This window comes from Rhinoderma darwinii, chromosome 3, assembly GCF_050947455.1.
Source record: "Rhinoderma darwinii isolate aRhiDar2 chromosome 3, aRhiDar2.hap1, whole genome shotgun sequence".
NCBI lineage: Eukaryota > Metazoa > Chordata > Amphibia > Anura > Rhinodermatidae > Rhinoderma > Rhinoderma darwinii.
Window position 1 is genome coordinate 298,626,251 of NC_134689.1, and position 19,296 is coordinate 298,645,546.

Below are 19,296 nucleotides of genomic sequence, written 5' to 3' on the forward strand. Positions count from 1 at the left end.
AAAGGCTGAACACCCTGTTCTTATTTGAGGATATTCTGTAGTAACACAATGTGCAGAGGTTCTAAGATTCTGGCTCATGTGCTGTATTATCTGCAACATCCCTGAATTTCACATTGTCCCTATGTCAAAGTAACATGAGCCTTTATGAAACTTATTAGATGACAGTATACCATACTTTTTTTGTTTAACCAGTTCAGGACCGGGCTATTTTGAGCCATTTAGCCGTCTAGCCATTTTTCGCACACGTTAGTTAAATGGCTATAACTTTTTTATTTGTTGGGCTAGCGACGTGATTTTTGCGATGTTTTTTCCGTAGACAATGCAGGTTTCATTTTTTAGCATTTTTATACACATCCTTTTTGCTATTTTAGAATTTTTAGGCTTAAAGTTTGAAAATAATAGTAAAAAAATAAGCTTTTTTAGTTTTACCAATTTTTTTGGTAATAACATAGTTTTACCCCAAATTGACCTTTTATTTGTGATCGTCATTGTCTACCGGAAATTTTAATATATTACATGTCTATTTTAGGGTAATTGGGTCAGCGCTAGCGTTACAACAATGATTGGCAGGGGGGAACGTTTTTTTGGGGGTGGGTATTTTATGTGTATTTATTATTCATTTTTTTTGCACTTTACTTTCCTTTTTTTTTTTTTTTTTTTTATTACTATGGTCTGTCCCTCAAAGGTCAGGAAAGACCTTTGGGGGACTTTATATATATATTTTTTCTTTCTTTTACACCATCTTTTTCCACAGCAGCCCCAGTTACAGTGGAAATCAGCTCTCTTATAGTGAATTTTGTCACTAATAGGGCTGTGCTGGGTCTAGCAAGACCCAGCAGGAGTCTGCCACTAACAGCACCCGCCGATCATGTGACTAGTCACATGATCACCGGGACCAATAGAGACAGCGGCGTGGCCGCTGCCTCTATTCATATACACAGCACTCATTGAGCGCTGTATAGAAAAGTTCAGAGAAGAAAGAAGTAGCGAAAGCTGCTTCTATCTTCTCCTACAAGCAATATTGTGGTCAAATGTCTGGGTCGGTAAGAGAAACGGTGCAGAAACGGTATCTGGAGGCAAGGTCAGTCGCGGGGCAGAGGTAGTTACACCGATTATCAGATCAAGTGAAGTCAAGTCAGGTTTTAACACAGGAAATCACAAGAAAAATGTCAGAAAACTCACAAGGAATATGAGGAGCAGTACCCTTTTAAGGACTCCAGCCTCTGACGTAATTTCCTGTGGCTAGGACTTGATCCTGCGGCTGAGCTGCACAGAGTGCAGAGCAGAGAGCTTTGGCATAGCAACAGGATAGCACAGTTGCAGATTCATAACTGCAAGAGTCAGCAGGGCTCACATGCGCTACACCGGGCAGATGGAGTGCTGTGGTGGGTCGAGTGTGTTCCCTGAAATGCCCCCGTCAAAGATGTAGAGTGACGCGTAGGATTGTGTCGTGACGTAATCCCCGACACCTATTACCAATCAGCATCCAAGTATACATAACATTTTTTTAGTGTGGTCCTGTCAATTCACTGTATGAGTATATGGCAAGTGCAATGTCACGTGACCCACATTACAAAACAGGGAAACAACATATATACCTCCCTTTATTCCCAAATATAATACCAGGATAACAAGAAATGAAACCATAAAATCAAAGCCTGCACTCTATGATATGGCTGACTGGAAAAACTTAAGTACCAAAGAGAATTGGTCAAGATAACTATAAAAAAAAAATGTAGACACTGCTCACCTACAAACTAATAATAATAATACTTAGTACTGGATTTACATTTCAAGAGCCTGCAGGCGCAAAATGCATTGTGCCTTAGGGTCCTCCCATTAATAAAGTCACAATGAAGACAACATGAAAAAAAAAGCACATACGGTACATTTATACGGAATTGAATGGGGACCACTACTGCATCAACAAACAGCATCATAATATTGTACTAACCCCAATAAAAAATAGCTTCTTTCCCCAAAAGCTCAATTTCTTTTAGGAATCAATAATTGTAAGGTGGCTTAATATATATACCTATTACACATTTCGTTAAAGTAAAAGACACTAAACCCAAAACATAGACTCCCCAAAGATTCTCATAATTTATGTCTTTCATGTCAACTTTTAGATGACAAACTGTTAAGAAAGAAAATTCTGAGGCCAGGTCGTGGTGAGGACTCAAGACCACTCCCTGGGCAACAAGTAACTGTCTACCTCATGGGAATTTTGGAAGATGGAACTCTGGTGGAGAAAGATCCAAAGCTGTCCTTTGTTCTGGATGAAGGTGACGTTATACAGGTAAAGATATATGAAATTCACCAGTTTATAATGCAGGGCCGGGACAAGGTATTTTTGTGCCCTAGACAGATTAAGCAAATGGTCCCCCCCACACAAACACACTGTGCCCCCTGAATACAATCGTGTCACACACTGTGCCCCCTGAATACAATCGTGTCACACATACAGTGCCCCATAAAAATAATGGCACACGCTGTAACACCGGAATATAGTGCCATAGGCTGTGCCCCATGAAAATAAAGCAGCCAACCACGGTACCTGCTTAAAAAAGTGCTTAATGCCGTGCACCCTGAAAATAGTACCGTAAGCTGTGCCCTATACAAGTAAAGCACCGCTTGCACATGCTGTGCCCCCTATAAAAAGTGCCACACACTGTGCGCCATACAGTACCACCTGTTGACAGTGCCACACACACCACCCCATTTAGTTATTGCCACACACAGTGCCCCTGTATAGTGGCACACAGTGCCCACTGTAGAGAGTGTCACACACAGTACCCCATGTAGATAATCCAATTAATCGCTAACTACGCTCATCACTCCATGGGATGCCTGTACCAATGAGAGCTTCCATCACTGATGGAATTGGTCATTAAAAAATTGCGGCCCTTCTCAGTATGGCAAGGTGGCGTTGTAGGCGGCTGCCTACCTTCACCTACCCCTCGTCCAAGCCCTGTTTTAATAGAGCCATGACAGCTATGCTGAATCCATTTGCAAGCAGAATTAACCTAAGAGGTGTGGCTTAGTGGCCCTCTACGCAAAGGCTGAAAATTATGTTTTTGCCTGCAGGCAAGGGGCTCACTCACGAGGGCTTTCATATACGCGGGTCCTTCATCAGTCAGAGAGCAGTTGTCATAAGCCACCAGGAATCTGTAGAAGGAAACAACCTTTTGCGCACTGGCAGAGAGATAATCACAGCCGGAAGCTGTCTTTGACAGTCAGAGACAGTTGTGGTTGCAGATGGTTAGGGGAGCCAAGGAAACAGATTAGTAAAACAGATTAATGACGTTTATTTGGAAGGCACATCAGTTAGAAAGTCCTGCACGGTAATATTTCAGCACATAATTGTAGACTAATTACATACATTAAATAGGTGAAGACAATAATGCAGACATCTAAATAAGTACAAAGGGTTCACTTTTTTACATTGTAATGTTTTGTGTACACAGGCTTTAGAGTTGGGTGTTCGATCGATGCAGTTGGGAGAAGTGGCATTCTTGCTGACAAATGGCCTTTATGCCTTTGGTCTTCTGGGAAGGTATTTATTTTGAGATATTTCATTAAACACCAGCAATAAATAGGTATTCCTAAGCAGCATTCATTTTGAGCAATAACAAATAATTAGAGACTTGTCTAGTACAGTGAAATTACAATATTGTGTATAGTGTTGTGCATTATTTGTACCCATTATGCCTAGGTTATCTAAGGCTTCGTTCACATTTGCGTTGGGACTCCGTTCATAGGTTGCATCAGAGCATTCCGTCAGGGGAACCCATGAATCGACTCCATCTTTTGCTGTAATTACAGATACAAGTCTCTTGGGGTATGTCTCTATTAGCTCAGCATATCTAGACACTGGGATTTTTGTCCGTTCTTTCCAGGCAAAACTGCTCCAAATCCTTCAAGTTAGATGGGTTGCATTGGTGTAGAGCAGTCTTCAAGTTATGCCACAGATTCTCAATTTGATTCAGGTCTGGGCTTTGACTAGGCCATTGCAAGACATATAAATGTTTCAGGTTAAACCACTCCAGTGTAGCTTTAAAAGTATCTTGTCAGATCATTGTCCTGCTGGAAGGTGAACCTCCATCCCAGTCTCAAATCCCTGAAACAGGATTTCCTCAAGATTTGCTCTTTATTTACTGCAATCCATCTTTCCTTCAATCCTCACCAGTTTTCAAGTCCCTGCCGATGAAAAGCATCCTGAAGACAAATTGCTGCCACCACCAACACCACCACCACCTCCATGCTTCACTGTAGGAATGGTGTTCTTTGGGTGATGGGAAGTATTTGGATTGCACCACACACAGCATTTCCCATAATGGCCAGAATGTTCACTTTTAGTCTTATCTGACCAGATAACCTTCTTCCACGTGTTTGGGGAGTCTGCCACATGATGTTTGGCAAACTCAAAGCGTGTTTTCTTATGTTTTCTGGAGACTCTTCCATAAAGACCCATTCTAAGGAGTGTACGGCTTAGACTTTGTTAAGTTTTTCCACTCTTCTGTTCCGCCAGCCATTGCAAAGACAGAACCCATTGACTTTAATCGGTTCCATCATGTTTCTGTAAGGGTGTCCATAGTTTTACTGGAAATGCAGTGCTGTTTGTTCCGCCATTATTCACTGGAACTGCAATGGAGGTCCCTAACGGACCTAGTGAACGGAGCCTTATAGTGGTCCTATGGACAGATACTTCCATCTCCGCTGTGGTTCTTTGGAGCTCCTTCAGTGTTATCGTTGGTGTATGTTGAATCTCTGATTAATGCCCTCCCTGCCCAGTCTATGAGTTTTGGTGGCTGGCCTTCTTTTGTCAGGTTTGCAGTTAAGCCACATTTTTTTGCCATTTTGTTATAATGGATTTACTGGTGCTCCATGGGGTGTTTATACTTTGGGATAATTTTTTAAAACCCAACTCTGATCTATACTTCTCCACAACTTTGTCTCTGACCTGTTTGGAGAGCTCCTTGGTCTGCATGCACAATTCGTGCACACTTCAGACACCATTTTCACGGTCGTTTTTGACGGATCCGTGTGCACTCCGTGTTTCCGTTTCCGAGCATGGTACTGTCCAGGGTGCTGAAAGAGTTAATGGGGTGTACTGATCGGCGGTATCTCTTTCAGCACCCTGGACAGTACCATGCTCGGCGCTCGGAAAATAAAATTTTAATGTAATAAATTTTTTTTTAAAAAAAGTTAATACTTACTTTCCTCCTGTCCGGCCTCCAGCGATGATGTTTCATCTATGTCGCCGCTGCAGCCAATCACAGGCTGTAGTGGCAGTCACGCACGTCAGGATGACGTCAGAAGGCCGGCCTCCAGGGATGACGCTTCATCCCACATGACCGCCTCTACAGTCAATCACAGGCTGCAGCGGCCTCTGCAGCCAATCACAGGCTGCAGCGGCCTCTGCAGCCAATCACAGGCTGCCGCGTCAGAAAGGAAGGTCAGACTGGAGGAAGAAGAGGGACTCGTCACCAAGACAACGACCGGGTACGTATGAACTGCTTTTTATTTTATTTTTAATCAGCAGCCTCTTTTCTCTATCAGTGATTGATAGAGACAAGTGGCTGCCGATTACTGTAATATTTCTGTAATGTATTTCTGTCCGCCCGGCCGTTGCTAGGCAACGGCTCCGTCACACACGGACGGCACACGAATGCCTTCTGTGTGCCTTCAGTTTTTTTGACGGCCCCATTGACTTGCATGGGCGTGAGGGTCACGGAATCTTGGACCAAAGTAGGACATGCTCTACTTTGGATCGGAACGGAGCAACGGGACGTTCAAAAAAACTGAAGTGTGCATGGCCCCATTGAAATGAATGGGTCAGGGTGCTAGCCGTCAGAAAAAGTGCTAGCACCCTGAAGGAAAAAACTGAAGTAGGCATGGGGCCTTACTTAGTGGATGTTGCAGACTCAGGGGCCTTTCAGAACAGGTGTATTTACACTGATTGCACACAGGGGAACCATATTACACTTATTATGTGACTTCTGAAGTTAATTGTTTGGACCACACCTTATTGAGAGGTTTCATAGCAAATTGGGTTAATACATGGGCACTTCCACTTTGAAGTTTCAAGTTGTTTTTTTTCTTTTTAAACAAGTTCTTTTTCCATTCCATTAACAACTTGGACTATTTTGTTAGGCCCATTACATAAAATCAAATTAATAATTAATTCCAGGCTGTAATGTAACAAAACAGGAAATACACTCAGTGGGTGAATACTTTTGCAGGACACTATGATTATGAATATATAAATAAATAACTATATAGTATATATATCGTGGATATAAAAAGTCTACACACCCATATTAACCCCTTCCCGACATTTGACTTATCCATACACCAAAGTCTGGTAGGGGAAGTATGGAACGGGCTCACGGAGTGAACACGCTCCATACGATGCCGATGTCAGCTGTATGCTACAGCCGACTCTTCAGTGTAACGAGCGGGATCCCGCTCGTTTAACTACTTAAATGCCGTGGTCAATAGCGACCGCAGCATTTAAATCGTTAGAAAGAGGAGGGCGACCCCCCCAACAGCTCATCACGCCCCCTGCAATGCAATTGCGGGGAGGCGATGGTTGCTTTGGCTGCCTGGGGGCCTAATGAATGCCCCCATGTCCGCCATCTTTGTGCTTCTCCGGCAGGGCTTAATAGAAGTCTGTCAGAATCACGATATACTGCAATACATTAGTATTGCAGTATGTTGTGCAAGCGATCTAATGATCGCTGGTTGACTATTAAAAAAAGTTAAAATTAGTAAAATAAAGTTAAAAGTTAAAAAAAAAAACCTTTTCCCATTTCCCCCCTAGAGCATAGTAAAAAAAATAAACATAATTGGTATCTCCGCATCCGTAAAAGTCTGAACTATCACAATATATCCTTATTTAACCCGTACGGTGAACGCCGTAAAAGAAAAAAAAATTGTAAACGCCAGAATCTTTATTTTTTGGTCACCTAATCTCCCACAAAAAATAAAATAAAAAGTGATCAAAACGTCGAATGTACCCCAAAATGGTATTATTAAAAACTACATCTTATCCCGCAAAAAATAAGCCCTCATACCACTTAATCGACGGAAAAATAAAAAAAGTTATGGCTCTCAGAATTTGGCGACACAAAACACATTTTATTTTTTACACTTAGGACTTTACTTGTAAAAGTAGTAAAATATAGAAAAAACTATATATATTTGGTATCGCCGTAATCGTATTGACCTACAGAATAAAGTTAACATGTTGTTTTAATTGCACATTGAATTCCATAAAAACGAAGCGCAAAAAACAATGGAGGAATCGCTGTTTTTTTCATTTTCTACCCCGCAAATAATTTGTTACCGTTTCCCAGTACACTATATGGCACAATAAATGATGCTACGAAAAACTACAACTCGTCCTGCAAAAATAAAGCCCTCATAGGACTATATACATGGAGAAAACAACGGCTACGCGTTTCAACACTGGACAAGTGTCTTCCTCAGGCCGTTAAAAAGACACTTGTCCAGTGTTGAAACGCGTAGCCCTTCATGTGTTCAATAAATATCTTTTATACATTTCCTACTATTATTTACGATCTACTTCAGCCACGCAGCAGCGCCCTATAGGATCCTTCTTTTTTTGTTTTCTCCATGTGTTCTAATTAGCGGTGACTGGTTGTTTCAAATGGGTTAAAATGCCAATTTTTGTCATGTTACTAAATCTGTACAAGATGAATAATTTCAGAACTTTTTACACCTTTAACGCCACCCATAACCTGTACAATTCCATTGAAAAACAAACTGAAATCTTTTAGGCCTAATTCACACGAGCGTATTTCACGTCCGTGTTACGAGCGTGAAAATAACGCATGTCACACAGACCTATGCAAGTCAATGGGGCCATTCAGACATTCAGTGTTTTTCACGCAGCGTGTGTCCGCTGCGTGAAACTTACTGCATGTCCTATACTTGGTACGTTTTTGAAGTCAATGGGTGCGTGAAAATCATGGATAGCACACAGATGCACATCCGTGTGCTGTGCGTGATTCACGCAACAGTTGCTAAAGAAATGATTTTAAAAAAGAAAAACACCTCCTTCAGTTTATTTTGCTGACGAGAAACGCGTGACATACTGATGACCTACGCGCGTAAAAAATGCACACACGCACTATACACTGTTGTCACACGGAACTGCAACGCAGGAAAAACGCTGCGTTTTTTACGCGCGCAAAACGGACACGTTCGTGTGAATATGGCCTTAGGGTGGAAAAATAAAAAACAAAAATAATGTGGTTGTGCACATCCCTAAACCCTTCCCTCTTTAGCCACTTTTGACCTTCTTGACAGAGCCTCATTTTCCAAATCTGACATGTTTCACTTTATGTGGTAATAACGTGGGAATGCTTTTACATATCCAAGCGATTCTGAGATTGTTTTCTCATGACACATTGGACTTTAGGTTACTGACAAAATTTGCTTGATACATTCAGTATTTAATTGTGAAAAAACAACAAAATTGAGCGAAAATGTGCAAAAATTAGCATTTTTCTAAATTTAAATGTATCTGCTTGTAAGACAGGCAGTTATACCACACAAAATAGTTGCTAATTAACATCCCCCATATGTCTACTTTAGATTGGCATCGTTTTTTGAACATTTTGAACATTTTTCTAGGACGTTACAAGGTTTAGAACTTTAGCAGCAATTTCTGACATTTTCAAGAAAATTTCAAAAGGCTATTTTTACAGAGGCCAGTTCATTTGTGTAGTTGCTTTTAGGACCTTATATATTAGAAACCCCCAATAAGTCACCCCATTTTAAAAACTTCACCCCTCAAAGTATTCAAAACAGCAATTAGAAAGTTTCTTAACCCGTTAGACGTTTCACAGGAATTGAAGCAAAGTAGAGGTGAAATTTAATTTTTTTTTTGCAGAAATTCCTTTTTAGTCAATTTTTTTGTAACACAGAAAGTTTTAACAGAGAAATGCAACTCGATATTTATTGCCCAGGTTCTGCAGATTTAGGAAATATCCCACATGTGGCCCTAGTGTGGTAATGTACTGAAGCACAGGCCTCAAAGAAAATGTAGATTTAGCTATTGTTTTTTCATTTCTACAAGGACTAAAGGATAAAAAGCACCACAAAATTTTTGAAGCAATTTTTCCCGAATAAAACAATACCCCACATGTGGTCACAAATGGCTTTTTGGACACACGGCAGGGCTTAGAAGGGAAAGAGTGCTATTTGGCTTTTGGAGACCACATTTGTGACCCCCTTTTGGAAACTACACCCACTGAGGAAATTATCTAGGGGTATAGTGAGCATTTTGACGACACAGTTTTTTTTTGCAGACATTATTGGAATTAGGCCGTGAAAATTAAAATCTAAATTTTTTCAAAGAAACTGTAGGTTTAGCAAATTTTTTTTTCATTTCCACAAGGACTAAAAGGGAAAAAGCACCTCAACATTTGTAAAGCAACTTCTCTGGAGTAAAACAATACCCCACATGTGTTCATAAATGCCTGTTTGGACACACGGCAGGGCTTAGAAGGGAAAGAGCGCTATTTGGCTTTTGGAGATCACATTTAGCAGGAATGGTTTGCGGAGGCCACGTCGCATTTGCAAAGCCCCTGAGGGGACAAAACAATAAAAACACCCAAAAAGTGACTCCATTTAGGAAACTACATCCCTTGAGTAATTCATCTAGGGGTGTAGTAAGTATTTTGACCCCACAGGAGTTTCATAGAATTTATTAGAATTGGACAGTGAAAATAAAAACAATCTCTTTTCTTCAATAAGACATTGCTTTAGCTCAAAATGTAAAATTTTATCAACAAATAAAGGAAAAAAAGAACACCAACATTTGTAAAGCAATTTCTCTCGAGTACGGAAATACCCCATGTGTGGTCATAAACTACTGTTTGGGCACACGGCAGGGCTCAGAAGGGAAGGAGCGCCATTTGACTTTTGGAGTGCAGAATTTGCTGGATTGGTTTATGGTCACTATGTCGCATTTGCAAAGCCCCTGTGGGACCAAAACAGTAGAAACCCCCCGGAAGTGACCACATTTTGAAAACTACACCCCTCAAGGTATTCACCTAGGGGTGTAGTGAGTATGTTAACCCCGCAGGTGTTTTGCACAAATTAGTGTTGTAGAGTGAAAATTTGATTTTTTCCATAGATATGTCAATATGTGGTGCCCACCTTGTGCCACCATAACAAGACAGGTCTCTAATTATTATGCTGAGTTTCCCGGTTTTAGAAACACCCTACATGTGGCCCGAAACTTTTGCCTGGACATTTGACACGGCTCAGGAGTAAAAGTGCACCATGTAAAATTGAGGCCTAATTTGGTGATTTACAAAGTATTGGTTAACAATTGCAGAGGCTCTGTGAAATAATTAAAAAAAACCCTGAGAAGCGACCTCATTTTGAAAACTGCACCCCTCAAGGCATTTATTAAGGGGTGTAGTGAGCATTTTCACCCTACAGAACTTTTCCATAAATGATTGCGCTGCGGATCGTGCAAAGTAAAAATTTACAATTTTCCCTAGATATGCTATTTCAGTGGCAAATATGTCATGCCCAGCTAGTGCTACTGAAGACATACATCCCAAAAATTGTTAAAGGGGTTCTTCCAAGTTTGGCGATGCCATATATGTGGAAGTAAACTGCTGTTTGGGCACGCTGCAGGGATCAGAGGGGAGAGACCACCATTTGGCTTTTGAAGCGTGGATTTGCTTGGTAGTAGTTTGAGTATTGCTGGTGTTTACGTTTATAATGTGGGGGCATATGTAAGCTGGGCAGAGTACATCAGGGGCATAGTCAGGTGGCATAATAGTTGGGTTACTAAAAAAACAGTCAAATAATCCATAGATGTGTGTTACGCTGTGACACAATCCTTTCTGCACGGGCCGGTGTTGCACTGATAAATGTCCTTCCTTATCCCCCTTTTAGTCCACACTCCGCACCTTTGCAGTTTGGGGAATTTTGCTGGGAAGTGTTGTCCTGGTATAATACGGACAGCCTTGCTTACAGCAGATATGTTTGGGCCCTCCCCTTCCTGGTTCCCTAATTTCAGGGCCTTGATATTTCGACCTCTTGAAACAGAAGAAATGTTCCCCTCTGATCTGCACAACTGCATATTTTTTATTTCTTCACTTATGGAAGCCTTAACTAACTTTATTTTTTCATAGACGCAGTGGTATGGGGGCTGTTTTTTTTTTGCGAGATGAGCTATAGTTTTTATTGGTACCATTTTGGGGTACATGCAACTTTTTTGATTACTTTTTATCCTATTTTTTGGGAGGCAAGGTGACCAAAAAAACAGCAATTCTGGCATAGTTTTTTTTATACAGCGTTTACCATGCGTTATAAAATACATGTTCACTTTATTCTCCGGGTCAGTCCGATTCCAGCAATACCTAATTTATAGCACTTTTTTATGTTTTATAACTTTTTGCACAATAAAATTACTTTTGTAATTTGCCAAGTTGTGAGAACCATAACGTTTTAATTTTTTAGTCGACGGAGCTGTATGAGGGCTTGTTTTTTGCAAGACGAGCTATACTTTTTATAGGTACCATTTTTGGATACATGCGACTTTTTGACCACTTTTTATTCCAATATTTGTAGGGCAAAGTGACCGAAAATCAGAAATTTTGGTATAGTCTTTTTTACGCTGTTCACCGCGTGGAATAATAATATAATATTTTTTATAGCTCAGGCCGTTATGGTTGTGGCGATACCAAATATGCATGGTTTATTTATTTTTTTCAATAATAAAGGACTCGATAAGGGAAAAAAGCGATTGTGTTTGATTTGTTTACTTGAAACTTTTATTACATGTTTTAAAACACTAGGGGACTTGAAGGTCCAACTGTCTGATTTGTTTTTCTAATACATTGCACTACATATGTAGTGCAATGTATTAGATCTGTCAGTCATTCACTGACAGCAAGCCGATTAGGCTTCGCCTCTCGGCGGGGCCTAATCGGCTTCTGTAATGGCAGAGCAGAAGGCCATTGTTAGGCCTCCTGTTTCCATAGCAGCTGTCGCAGCCCTGATTGCATCGCAGGGCTGCCGATCTGCTAGCAACCTCGCTGAATCTAAGCGATTTAATGGCAGGAATTGGAGCTAGCTCCGGTTCCTGCCGTTACAGGTGGATGTCAGCTGTAATATACAGCTGACATCTACCGCTGATGACGCCGGCTCAGCTCCTGAGCCGGCGCCATCTTGCTGGTGGCTATGGAAGCCTTTCAGGCTCCGCCTCCGGCAGGGCCTGGAAGGTTTCCGTGCTAGGCACACCAGGAGGCCAGTATTGGGCCTTCGGTTACCATCATTGCTAGGGTGCCGATGAGCTGCAAACAACTTAAATGCAGCGATCGCTTTTGACCACTGCATTTAAGGGGTTGATGGCGGGGATCGAAGCGAATTTCGGTCCCCGCCGTTACATCCGGATGTCAGCTGTAATACACTGCTGACATCCAGCGATGATGGCACGGACTCAGCTTCTGAGCCAGTGCCATGCATTTGTCGTATGTATACAGCAAAACGCGGGAAGCACTAGCTTTCCCTGACATATCCATACTGCAAATGTCGGGAAGGTGTTAAACTAATACTTTGTTGAATTACCCTTTGACTTTATGACAGAATTCAGTCTTTTTAGGTAGAAGTCTATCAGCATGGCACATCTTGACTTGGTAATTGTTGCCCACTCTTCCTTGCAAAAGTGCTCCAAATCTGTCAGATTGTACAGCCCTCTTCAGGTCACCCCACAGATCTTCGATGGGATTCAGGTCTGGGCTCTGGCTGGGTCATTCCTAAACTTTAATCTTCTTCTGGTGAAGCCATTATTTTGTTGATTTGGAGGAATGCTTTGGGTCGTTGTCGTGCTGAAAGGTGAAATTCCTCTTCATCATCAGCTTTTTAGCAGAGGCCTGCAGGTTTTGTGCCAATATTGCCTGATATTTGGAACTGTTCATAAATTCCCTCCACCTTGACTAAAGCCCAAGTTCCAGCTGCAGAAAAAACAGCCCCAAAGCATAATGCTGTCTCCACCATGCTTCACTGTGGGTATGGTGTTATTTTGGTGATGTGCAGTGTTGGCTTTGTGACAAACATACCTTTTGAAATTGTGGCCAAAAAGTTCAACCTTGGTCTCATCAGACCATAACACGTTTGCACACCTGCTTTTGGTAGACTTGATATAGGTCTTTACAAAACATAGCCTGGCTTGGATGTTTTTCTTTGTTAGAAAAGGCTTCCATCTTGCCATCCCACCCCAGAGCCGAGACATATGAAGAATATGGGAGATTGTTGTCACATGCACTATACAACCAGTACCTGCCAGAAAGTCCTGCAGCTCATTTGATGTTGCTGTAGACCTCTTGGTAGCCTCCCAGACCAATTTTCGTCTTGTCTTGGTAATGTAAAGGATCTGCCAGGCACAGCTTCGGGGTTAACTCCCATAGGTAATCAGTCTGCACCTGAATCTACGTCTCTGAGACTGACTCCATCTTCCACCACTCAGGATGGCAGGCTTAGGAGTGGGAGAGCCTATCGCAGCCTGGCCAGACGGAGCTAGCTCTCGCCCTCTGTCTATTTATACCTGCCTTTCCTGTTCCTCCTTTGCTTGTGATTCTTTCCGTGTGGTTTCCTGGCCCAGCTACAGCTCCTAACTATTTGATCCTGCTCCATACTGACCCTGGCTTACTGACTACTCTCCTGCTCTGCGTTTGGTACCTCGTGCTCTCCTGGTTTGACTTGGCTCGTTCACCACTCTGGTTGCTCACAGTGTTTCCGTGGGCAACTGCCCCTTTCCCTTTGCTTTGTACTCTCTTGTATGTTTGTCTCGTGCACTTACTGAGCGTAGGGACCGCCGCCCAGTTGTACCCCGTCGCCTAGGGCGGGTCGTTGCAAGTAGGCAGGGACAGAGTGGCGGGTAGATTAGGGCTCACTTGTTCGTTTCCCTACCCCCATCGTTACAGGTAATGTCACTGTTGTGCCAAACGTAATCCACTTCTTGATGACTGTCTTCACTTTGTTCTATGCTATATCTAAGGCCTTGGAAATTCTTTGGTACCCTTCTCCTGAATGATGCCTTTCAACTATCAGATCCCTTTGATGTGTTGTAAGCTCTTCAAGGACCATGGCTTTTGCTGTCACAAAGAACAACAAAGATGCAACAAAGAAAATGTCAGGAAAATTCTGATAGAACAGCTGAACTTTATATGGGGTTACTCAGGATCACTTTAAATAATGGCTGCTGTGTACTGACTACTATTTAACATGTGTTTGATTGTGATCAGCTAATTCTGAACACAACCACATCCCAAATTATAGGAGGGTGTTCACACTTATGCAACCACATTATTTTTGTTTTTTATTTTTCCCCTCTAAATGATTTCAGTTTGTTTTTCAATGGAATTGTACAGATTATGGGTCACATTAAAGATGGAAAAAGTTCTGAAATTATTCATCTTGTGCTGATTTTGTAACATGACAAAACCTGGCATTTTAACAGGGGTGTGTAGACTTTTTATATCCACTGTATATACTAGTCCTTCTATAAATAAAAAAAATGCTGGAATTGGATCACTCTGTGTGTAATGAATCTATATAATATATGAGTTTCCCTTTTTGAATTGAATTACTGAAATAAATAAACTTTTTGATGGTATTCTAATTAATTGAGAAGGACTAGTATGTGTATTTGTTATACAACATACCTGGAAGTGGATCCTAGCTTTAAATCTTTCTGCCCAAAATCTTTCCTTTAGGCCTTATTCACACGGACATGTCCGTTTTGTGCGTGCAAAAACGCTGCATTTTGCGCGCGCAAAAGGTCTGTGTGTCATCAGCATATGGTGCGCAGCTGCGTGATTTTCGCGCAGCCGGCATCATTATGACACTCTGTTTTTATGTTTACAAACAGAAAAGCACGAGGTGCTTTTCTGTTTTCATTCATTCATTTGACTGCTGTTGCGCGAATCACGTGTGCCGAGCGCGGTATGCACGCACCCATTAACTTCAATGGGTGCGTGCTACGCGAAACACGGCCAAATATAGAACATGTCGTGCGTTTCACGCAGCATACATATGCTGCATGAAATTCACTGACAATTTTAAACGGCCCCATTCAGTAACATAGGTCCGTGCGACACGCGTGATTTCCACGTGCGTAGCACGGATGTATTATACGTTCGTGTGAATAAGGCCTTATACTCTCTCTCCCTTTTGGATTAATTCCTGGCTTTGGAAAAAAAAAACTGCATCAAAACCTACATGAATGAATCCAGCTTCAGGTCTCTTTCAGACAAGAGTATTTAACAGCCACAGTTTTACTATATTTAGTTAGATCCATATGTTGTATAAAAACAGCAAACAAACGCCATCTTTGGCATATGCTCGCTTTTCCATACGGTGACTGCAGTTCCAAAATCCCAACATGCACTATTGCGTGGTGTATTATAGAACTTTACACACCATTGAAATTAAAAGGATGTGTGTAAAATACGTGACTCACATATTTCATTAAATTTAGCATGTATTTCATGCATTTTTGGTGTTTTTTTTCTCTGTATTTCTAAGGCTCTGTTCACATGTCCATTAGGGTCCCGTTCTGACGTTCCGCAAGAGGTTTCCGTCAGAACGGAACCCTGAGTAGACATAATGAAATCAATGGTGATGGAGACTGAAAACCTCTGGTTGCCGTTGGTGTCAGTTTGTGTCTGCTCAGGGTCCCGTTCTGAAGGAAACCTCAGACGGAACGTCAGAACGGGACCCCAACGCAGATGTGAACAGAGCTTTAGTAAAACAATGTCAGGGAGAAGAGTTAGAAACCAGGAATAAACGGAAGAAAATACTGAATAAATACAGTTGTAAATATGGAACCAAATATGGAAGAAAATTTAAATACTGACAAAATACTGAACAAATTCTGACATTAAAATGGATGTACATAAGGAAAATAAGTGGCACATTTGTTTTTCGTATAGTGCTCCGTTTAACTTCTTAATTTAACTACGCTCGTCTGAATGAGGCCTTAGGCTGCTTTCACACAATTGTATTTTTCATCACCATTCCATCCATTTTTTTTCTGTCTGTAATACGGAGCTAATCTTAATCAATTAGGCTATTCACATTAGCGTATAAAATACGTGCATATTTAAAAAACGCAGTATGCACTACTTTTATCCGTATTGCAGAAGAAAAACGCCCAATGAAGTATGTGGAGAGTGATTAAAATATGGATGCATCCGTATTTGATCCATATGTCATCGATATTACATTTGTATTGCATCTGTTTTTCAAAGGGATTATCTATGTAATTTAATTATCTCCCTAGAAGAAATCGCATCAGTATTAGGCCTTATTTATACGAGCGTAGTTCACGTGCGTGAAAATCACGTGCGTCGCACGGACCTATGTAACTCAATGGGGCCGTTCAGACAGTCCGTGATTTTCACGCAGCATTTGTTCGCTGCGTAAAACTCAAGACATGTCCTATACCTGATACTTTTTGCGAATCACGCACCCATTGAAGTCAATGGGTGCGTGAAAATCGCGCACGGCACACGGACACACTTCCGTGTGCCGCGCGTGATTCGCGCTACAGTTGTTGACGAAATCAAGGAAATAATAAAACGACCTCCTTCATTTATGTTTCTAAACATTAAAACCACATTTCATAACGAGGCCAAACGCGCAAAAAACATGCAGCCACGCACCAAACACTGATGCCACACGGAACTGCAATGCGCTCAAAACGCTGCGTTTTTTTCGCGTGGGCATGTTCTCACGGCTTATTTTCGGCCGTTTTTCGATCCGTAAACGACCGAAAAATGGGCGATAAATCGGAAGCAGAATGCCTCCAAACATCTGCCCATTGATTTCAATGGGAAATTCTGTTCCGACGGAGTGTTTTTTACGTGGCCGTTTTGAATGCCCACGTAAAAAATCGCCCACGAAAAAGAAGTGCATGTCACTTCTTGAGCCATTTTTCATTGACTCTGTAGAAAAACAGCTTCAAAAACGGCCGTAAAAAACACTGCGAAAAATGCGAGTTTGCTTAAAAAACAACTGAAAATCAGGAGCTGTTTTCCCTTGAAAACAGCTCCGTATTTTCAGACGTTTTGGATTTTGTATGTGCACATACCCTTACGGATCTGTAATACTGATGGTATACTGATGAAATACTGATGACATATTGATGCAAAATCACCCGTAATATGTCCGTATGATGGATCCGTATTAGGGACATTTACAAACACACTTATATAACATAGGTCATAGGGTGATTGTTTGCTTCCATTTCACACTGATAAAACAAGAATAAAATAAATAACAATAATAAAACCTGTTTAGTAGGAGTGCTAGATCACATAGACATTTAGACATTTCCAGCTTTTAATATGATTGAGATATTTTCTTTTTTTGCATATTGTGAAATTTCACAATAAAAGTAGTGCCAAATAATACTTATAATGTAAAAGTTTGATATATATAATATTTATGTAGTAGTTCATTTTTTCTGCTCTACTCCTCATTGTAGGGACCCGGACATTTCATCAGATGCCTCTCTTCTCTATAAAGTGACTTTACTTGGAGTTAGAGACAAGCCCAGCCTGATCGCCCTCACCACTGCTGACCGCATTGCTCTTGGGAACCAGAAACGAGAATGTGGAAATTTCCATTTTGAGCGCGAAGAATATCGAAGTGCCATGCACTCTTATAGCCAAGCACTGACTATCCTCACACCGAGCACTGCAGGTAACAAACTAATATATGACACAGAAAACTTGATGGCACCTCATTTATCATCATTGTATAATTCTAAAAGGCCTGCATCTTTGAGATAGCTGGTATTCTTCGCTAGGATACCCAATCTTCTGTTCTTCAGTTCTTGTGTGGCTGCGCTCACAAAATTATCAATATAGGTGGTATATCAGATATAAAAGCCTACCTGATGCTATTTAACAATAAATTCATAAGTATCTCAGGCCATCTAAGGGCACATTCAGACGTGGCGGAATTGCTGTTGAATTCCGTTGCGGACAGTCCGCAGTGGAATTCTGCAGCAGACGTTTTTTTCATTTCTTTCTATACAATTTTAGGAAAGTTAGTTCAGACGTTGCAGAAAATAGCTGTGCGGAAATTAGGCTGCGGTGCAGATGTTTCCCTCCGCAGCATGCTCATTCCATTGCGGAGAAGAAGCGGAATTTTACTGCAGATTTCAGCCTTTGCAATGCAAAAACTGAAATCTGTGGCAAGTCCGCTGTGTTTTCTGCAACGTCTGAATTACCGGTCAAATATGCAAATGTTGGTGCAGATTCATTGCGTAATTGCGCCAAATCTGCTCCAACAATTGCAGCAGAAAAATTCTGCCACGTCTGAACATGGCCTAAGAAGTGTGCTGTGCTCATACTGAGGAAAGATTCTTATCCAAACTAACCATAAATAATTTGATCATAGTATTTGAAAAGCTACCCGCTCAAAAAAGTTTGAATACATATTCTGATGGAATTTCCTAAGGACAAGTGTTCAGTAAAGGGGCGGACATACCATTGGCGCAACCCGTGCAGCTGCACAGGGGGTCAGTAGGTAGGGGGGCCCACTGCCACCTTAAAAACAGATTTGCGCTGTCTATTAGGGTATGTGCACACACAAACTCAAAAACGTCTGAAAATACGGAGCTGTTTTGAAGGGAAAACTGCTCCTGATTTTCAGACATTTTTTGAGCAACTCGCGTTTTTGGAGGCGTTTTTGGAGCTGTTTTTCTATGGAGTCAATGAAAAACAGCTCCAAAAACGTCCCAAGAAGTGACATGCACTTTTTTTTTCACAGGGTCGTTTTTTTACGCGGCCATTTGTCAAAACGGCTGCGTAAGAAAACGACCCGTCGGAACAGAACGCCGATTTACCCATTGAAATCAATGGGCAGATGTTTGGAGGTGTTCTGCTTCTGATTTTTCGGCTGTTTATTGGCAGTTTTATGGCCCGAAAAATGCCCGAAAATAGTCAGTGTGAACATATCCTTAGATTGCATGTATGGACTGAGCTATTGACAATGGCTCAGAATTATTGATGAATTATTAGAGAGACATGATGGGGGGGGTGTTCTTTGGTGAGCTAATGGAGAGTAAGGGGCCAACATCCGCACATAAGTGCGGATATTGCTGCGGAAAAATTTGCAGTATTTCCGTCCCATGTGAATCCAGTCCTAGTCCTTATGCACACAACCGTGCTTTTGCGTACGCAATTTATCCACATTTTTGCAGATAAATTGCAGACCAGGTCATTTCTA

General features: G+C 41.4%; 1 protein-coding gene across 1 annotated transcript in view; it reads left to right on the forward strand.

Moving 5' to 3' along the window:
* LOC142748128 (peptidyl-prolyl cis-trans isomerase FKBP8-like) overlaps nucleotides 1-19,296 on the forward strand; it is a 60,267-nt gene that overhangs the window by 16,537 nt on the left and 24,434 nt on the right. The window contains exons 2-4 of the mRNA XM_075855256.1: nucleotides 2,130-2,299; nucleotides 3,468-3,556; nucleotides 17,546-17,763. Of these exons, the coding sequence (XP_075711371.1) occupies nucleotides 2,130-2,299; nucleotides 3,468-3,556; nucleotides 17,546-17,763 (477 nt within the window). The remainder of the gene's footprint in view (nucleotides 1-2,129; nucleotides 2,300-3,467; nucleotides 3,557-17,545; nucleotides 17,764-19,296) is intronic.